The sequence below is a fragment of the Scyliorhinus torazame genome, chromosome 5 (assembly GCF_047496885.1).
Source record: "Scyliorhinus torazame isolate Kashiwa2021f chromosome 5, sScyTor2.1, whole genome shotgun sequence".
In the NCBI taxonomy this organism is placed as follows: domain Eukaryota; kingdom Metazoa; phylum Chordata; class Chondrichthyes; order Carcharhiniformes; family Scyliorhinidae; genus Scyliorhinus; species Scyliorhinus torazame.
Genome location: NC_092711.1, coordinates 280,565,993 through 280,573,164, shown reverse-complemented (window position 1 = coordinate 280,573,164; position 7,172 = coordinate 280,565,993). Strand labels below are relative to the sequence as shown.

The 7,172-nt window shown below is 44.1% G+C and overlaps 1 protein-coding gene across 1 annotated transcript in view; it reads left to right on the top strand.

Annotated features, from left to right (window-relative positions):
* Positions 1–318: 318 nt before the first annotated feature.
* Positions 319–7,172, top strand: part of LOC140421161 (SH2 domain-containing protein 1A-like) — a 78,388-nt gene continuing 71,534 nt past the window's right edge. Inside the window, exon 1 of the mRNA XM_072505615.1 lies at positions 319–694. Within this exon, the coding sequence (XP_072361716.1) occupies positions 561–694 (134 nt within the window). The 5' untranslated portion in view covers positions 319–560. The remainder of the gene's footprint in view (positions 695–7,172) is intronic.

Sequence of the window (7,172 nt, the reverse complement as noted above, 5' to 3'; positions counted from 1 at the left end):
CCTCCCATAGTCCAAAGGTTAGGTGGATTGGCCACGCTAAATTGCCCTTTTGTGTCCAAAAAGATTAAGTGGGGTTACTGGGTTCCGGAGATGGGGTGGAGGAGTGAGCTTAAGTAGGGTGCTCTTTCCAAGGGCCGGTGCAGACTCGATGGGCCGATTGGCCTCCTTCTGCACTGTAAATTCTATGTTTCTTACTGTGCAATAATATTAGGTAAGAGTGGAACGGATGAGGGAAGTCCCTCCCACCACCCCAGCCGGACAATGGAGAGGCTGTGCAGGTTAGACGGAGGAACAGTGTGTGAGAGGTGGGGACAAGGAGCAGGGATGTCTCCCCCACCCCCCTCATCTCTCTCGGTGTTTTAGGAGATTCTGGACGTGATTCGTCTCACTTTCGCGCGCGATCAACGTCACTGGTTGTTGTGAGGTGTGAACTAAAACAAAAAGCTGGAAAATAAAACCCTTGAACTTTCGCTTCGGTCTCTGAGGTGGGGGGGGGGGGGAGCCTCGCAAAACACGAGCCGAACCCAGTCACCGCGGCGCTTCGAGAAAGGGGGACGGGGATGGATCATCCGATTTACCACGGGAAGATCAACCGGGAACTGGGGGAGACGCTGCTGTGCAGAAACGGCAAAGACGGCAGCTACCTGATCAGGGACAGCGAGTCTCTGCCCGGGGTTTACTGTCTGTGTGTCCTGTAAGTACCCGCGCTGTCAGTCATCTCACACACACACTCTCTCCCTGGAAACTCTGGAGTAAATTCCCACTGCGGGCGGGAATACCTGTCAACTCACTCCCAGTGCTTTCCCCTCCAGCGACAGTACCGCAGAAGGGATCACACGCGCGGCAACTTTTATTGCAACAAGATTCTCTGGAGAATTGGTGTTGATTTTTAAATGATGGTTGGGCGGCGTGTTTCTCATCGTCCCGAACTCAACTTGCTCCGTGGTCCCATTGGGGAAGTTACCTCTGGCTGTCGGCACCGCAGTTTTTTTGATTTGTTGTTGTTGCGTCTTTTCAAAGTTATCCCTTAGAAGAGCTGCCATTCAAATGTGTTTGAAAACATAGCCCACGGTTTTTAGTTTGTTCTTGCCGTGGGATATTTGGCCATTTCTGTGCACAGGAGACCCTCGTGTGCAACCTGCAGTTTGGGTCTGAGCAGAGATCGCATCGCAAGGGATGCAGTGTTGGAAAGTTCAAACTAAACAGAAAATGCTGAAAACGCTCGGCATTGGTATCCGAGACAGGGAACGCAGGTCACTGCAGAAGCAAAATACAGCGGGTCCTGGAAATATCTGACATAAAAACAGAAAATGCCTGCTGAGTATTACTCCCAGAACTTTCTCTTTTCAGCCTGGGTGGGGTACTCCTCGCACAGGTCTCCATCAACATGTTGATTCACGCGCCTTGTTTGAGTTTCAAACACTGACAAAATTGTTAATCTGAAGGCCTCCGCCTGGAGGAGAGGGAAAATGAAATGAAAAATTAAAATCGCTTATTGTCACGAGTAGGCTTCAATGAAGTTAGCCCCAAGTCACCACATTCCAGCGCCTGTTCGGGGAGGCTGGTACAGGAATTGAACCCTGCTGCTGACCTGCCTTGGTCTGCTGTCAAAGCCAGCAATTTAGCCCAGTGTGCTAAGTTAGGTGCCCAGGGACCTGCCTCTGTCTGCACTGTGGGAACATGGTAGCACAGTGTTAGCACTGTTGCTTCACAGCGCCAGGGTTCGATTCCAGCTTGGGTCACTGTCTGTACGGAGTCTTCACGTTCTAGTGTCTTCTATGGGTTACCTCCGGGTGCTCCGGTTTCCCCCCACAAGTCCCGAAAGATGTGCTTTGTAGGTGAATTGGACATTCTGTATTCTCCCTCGGTGTTCCCAAACAGGTGCTGGAATGTGGCGACTAGAGGATTGTCACAGTAACTTCCTTGCAGTGTTAATGTAAGCCTACTTCAGGCAATAATAAAGATTATTATTATTAGTGAGCTTTGTGATCTGAAAGGGTCAGATTGCAAACCCATTTAAACAGGAGTGCAAATGTGATCAATTTGTCTTCTTACGTGGAACTTTATCCTCTCCGAGCACACAGAATCACTGAATTATACAGCACATTCGCTGGGAGATCAGTTGGCCCCTTGAGCGTGTGCCAGTGCATTTGAATTTGTAGTTTGAGTATGCAGTGAAAAGTATTTAAATGGGAATTGGATTAATATCTGAAAGGATGTGCAAGTTCACAGTAATAAGGCAGGGGAGTGGGACTAGGTGGAATGCTCTTTCTGCAAGTGCAGACTCGGTGGGCCAAATGGCCTCCTTTTGCACGGTTAAGATTCTGTGGTTGATGTTGTAAACCCGGCAGGACTTACCTCACAGGGTTTTACTGTTTACGCTGACCATCTGACCATTTAAACTGCCATTAAAACGAAACCCTTCAGGACTGACCTGAACTCTGCTCAATCTCCCAATAGGTGAAGGGCAATTTGGTAAAATGCACCCACAAAGCTGCTTTTAGATCTATGCCGTTTGAAATGTGTCAAAATAGATCACATTGTAAATCACAGTGAAGAAGCAATGCCACAAAACCCTAAAAATGACCATTGTTGCCTGGGGTAGGAAATGCTTTCTCAGAGGCAGGGAGAGTGAGAGGAAACAAAATTTTGCTGGTTAAGTTACTGACTATAGGTAGGATTTAGTAACTGGGTGAATCATTGCACACCAAAACACTTTCTGGACTACAATAGTAACTTTTTTTCTCAGATTTTGGACAGTATGTTCAACTGCTGTGATTTACTCCGATTTTGTTCTCCCAGCCTATTTTGAAGGGTTTGTTTATCCCAGCGACAGGGATTCTTGGCTGCTGGCTGGCCCCTGGTATCTTATCCAATGATATGAATACATTACACAATCGTGAATATGAATTTTGAAAGTAGGCTAGAGATTCACTTCTCATTGTTTAAAGGAAAGTGTTGGGAGTTCACTTCACATCAAGTAAAAACATTCCAGCACCATCAAAATAATTTTAGTATCAAAAACTGCAGACGTTGGTGAGCTCGATTTGTTCAAATCCCACAAATGCTTTTAACAGTGGGATGAAACATTCCTGCGGATTGTACTGTGCTGTTTCGCTCTGAAGGAACGCAATGTCTGATGTGTTTTTATAAACTGTCATGTTAAGCAAGGTTAAAGCTTAAAATGAGGAATTGTGGCAATTGATGAGAAAACATTTTAGTTTAATTTCCGCCAGAATTTGGAATGTATGTTATTTTTAGTATATTTTTAATTTTGTGTTCCAAATGCACCTTTCCACCCCACCCCACCCCACCCCTTTATTTGGAATTAATTATTGTTTGCTATTTAATTGATTATAAACATTTACTCAATTACCCAGTAGGAAGTCTTTTCAGCCCTCTAAGAAATGAGGAAATAAACTATTACGATTGACCTGTGGGACAGGATGACCCCCCCCCCCCCCCCCTAGGCATGGTGGTGCAATTGTTAGCACTGCTGCCTCACAGCAGCAAGGACCGAGGGTCACAGTCTGTGTGGAGTTTGCATATTCTCCCCCTGTCTGCGTGGGTCTCACCCCCACAACCCAAAGATGTGCAGTGTAGGTGGATTGGCCGCACTAAATTGCCCCTTAATTGGGTCAAAAAAGAATTGGGTACTTTAAATTAAAAAAAAAGGGACAGGATGACCCAATCACAAACTGGTAAAACAGAAAAACTGAATTTAATTCTCCCCTAGAATACACAAGTGTCCTGTAGTTTCATTAATTAAAGCTACCTTTTTTCTATTCATTTGAAAGCACGCTGATGGTTCAAATTAATTTGAATTGTTGCTTTCCTTCGCTCATACCTTGGCTCATACTTCCTTCCCCTCATTGCCCACATAGCTACCATAGTAAACTATTTCAAGTATAACCCTGTAGTCACTATGGACAGAACCGTTGGAAAGGAAAGATTATCGTGAAAAATGGTGTACAGAACAAAACAACGCCCAGTGATCATCAGCACTCATTATGCTACAACAATTGGTAGACTGTTGGCATTTTGTAGGGTCTTGTTCCTGTTGAATATCAAAAGAACGTTTGCCACTTTCTTTTGCAAGCTTCATTCTAGCTGCTTTGCCTGAAGCTGTACCTTTATGTGTCACATTCTGCATTCCACCCCCCCCCCCCCCCCAAAATAAAACCGGAACATTTTCAAATGTTTTTCTTAAAATTAATCTGGATTTAAATATCAGACAGGAAATCATTTTCAAAGTACTTTGCTAATACATCCTTTTGTATTTTCTATCACCTGCATTGCTTCTGTTATAAGTGTACACTTTTATTCAGACTTGTTGAAACATGCAACTTGCACTGAAATTGACAGAAATCTTTGTGTTTAATACCATTAAGCCCACCTGAAACCAGTGGTTTTGGCACTATGCAGTAGTTACGGCAGATTTAGTTTTGTATATGTATTCCTTCTAATTGATTGATGGATGGATGGTACTTGGAGAATTAATCTATAATATTTATTTGCTGTGGCAGTTGAGTTGAAAGCGTTTATCATCAGAGTAGTCCACCTCAGGAAAAAGTTAGGATTGAAATATATTTATGATCAAAAATAGTAAGAGTAATTGCAAACCAATTTAAATGCATGTTTAGAGTCATAGAGTCGTAGAGGTCTACAGCACAGAAAAGACCCTTTGGCCCATCGTGTCTGCGTCGGTCAAAAACAACCACCAAACTATTCTAGTCCTTTTTTCCAGCACTTGGCCCATAACCTTGTTTGCCTTCACATCGTAAGTGCACATGTAACCACTTCTTACATGTTATGCGAGTCTCTCTCTCCACCACACATTCAGGCAGTGAGTTTCAGACTCCCACCACTCTCTGGGTGAAAATGTTCTATGCCTCCTGGTATTTGATCCCTGCAGCAAGGGGGAAAGTTTCTTCCTGTCCACTCGATCAGTGCCGCTCATAATGTTTTAATATTTCAATCATGTCCTCCCCTCAGTCTTCTCTGCTCTAGGGAAAACAACCCCAGTCTACCAATCTCTCTTCATAACTAAAACTCAGCAGCCCAGGCAACATCCTGGTAAATCTCCTGTGCACTTTTCCAATGTTATCACATCCCTTCTATATTGTGAATTCCAGAACTGCGCACAGTACTCTCGCTATAGCGTAGCCAATATTTTATACAGTTCCAGCTTAACCTCCCTGCTCATAAACTCTGTGCCTCGGCTAATAAAGGCAAATATACCATATACAAAGAACAAAGAAATGTACAGCACAGGAACAGGCCCTTCGGCCCTCTAAGCCCGTGCCGACCATGCTGCCCGACTAAACTACAATCTTCTACACTTCCTGGGTCCGTATCCCTCTATTCCCATCCTATTCATGTATTTGTCAAGATGCCCCTTAAGTGTCACTATCGTCCTTGCTTCCACCACCTCCTCCGGTAGCGAGTTCCAGGCACCCACTACCCTCTGCGTAAAAAACTTGCCTCGTACATCTACTCAACCTTGCCCCTCTCACCTTAAACCTATGCCCCCTAGTAATTGACCCCTCTACCCTGGGGAAAAGCTTCTGACTATCCACTCTGTCTATGTCCCTCATAATTTTGGAGACCTCTATCAGGTCGCCCCTCAACCTCCGTCGTTTCAGTGAGAACAAACCGAGTTTATTCAACCGCTCCTCATAGCTAATGCTCTCCATACCAGGCAACATTCTGGTAAATCTCTTCTGCACCCTCTCTAAAGCCTCCACATCCTTCTGGTAGTGTGGCGACCAGAATTGAACACTTTACTCCAAGTGTGGCCTAACTAAGGTTCTATACAGCTGCAACATGATTTGCCAATTCTTATACTCAATGCCCCGGCCAATGAAGGCAAGCATGCCGTATGCCTTCTTGACTACCTTCTCCACCTGTGTTGCCCCTTTCAGTGACCAGTGGACCTGTACTCCACAGCCTTCTTAACCATTTTATCCACCTGCCCTGCTACCTTAAGGGACCAGTGTACATGCACACCAAGGTCACTCTGATCCTCGATGCTTCCAATGGCCCTGCCGTTCATCATGTATTCCCTTGCCTTGTTTGTCCTGCCCAAATGCCTTTATCCGGCATACTTATCACACTTATCCGGTTTATAGTAGAACTTACATGTGTTTTAAAGTAATTTAAGTTTTAAGGCAAAAATGAGAAAACCATCAACTATTTGATGGCATGGTGGCACAGTGGTTAACACTGCTGCTTAACAGCGCCAGGGACCTGTGTTTGACACTGGTCTTGAGTGGCTGTGGGGAGTTTGCACATTCTCTCTGTGTCTGCGTGGGTTTCCTCCAGGTTTTCTAGTTTCCTCCCACAGTCCAAAGATGTGCAGGTTATGTGGATTGACCGTGCTAAATTGCCCTTTAGTGTCCAAAGATGTGCAGGTTAGGTTATGGGGATAGGGCGGGGGGAGTGGACCTAGGCAGAGTGCTCTCTCAGAGGGTTGGTGCAGACTCGGTGGACCGATTGGCCTTCTGCACTGTAGGGATTCTATAATTCTATTTGTTGAGGATCAGAGTTTCATTGCGAAACTAACTCAAAGCCTGCATTTACAAATCCAAATGGAAATCAAATACACTGTGATTCATTCAATTTTAGTGTGCATATCTTTTAAGATTGTAGAAAGAGTAAATTGTATAAAATTGTAAATATTTTAACTTTGTGTTCTCTTACCAGCTCTCAAATTACAATGGTAGCATTTGAATTTTAAACTAGTCATTTTCGAAGTTTAGGCAGTGTTAGGTAGTTTTTGATTTGATTGATATTTATTGTCACATGTACCGAAGTACAGTGAAAAGTATTTTTCTGCGGCCAAGGGAACATACACATTACGTACATAGTAGACAAAAGAATAATCGACAGAGTTCATTGACAGTGGTGCATCAACAATAAATTGTTGTAAAATGGGTTTGAGCTACATTTGTTTACAGTAATTTCATCAACAACTTGAATTTATAGAGCACCTTTAGAATAGGAAGATAACCCAAGACGCTTAACAGGAGCGTAATCAAACAATATTTGACACTGAACCACATAAGGAGGAATTAAACATGTGACTTGATCAAAGAGGTCATTTTTAAGGATTGTTTTAAAGCGAGAGAGGCGGAAATGTTTTGGGAGGGAGTTCAAGGGCTTTGGGGCTA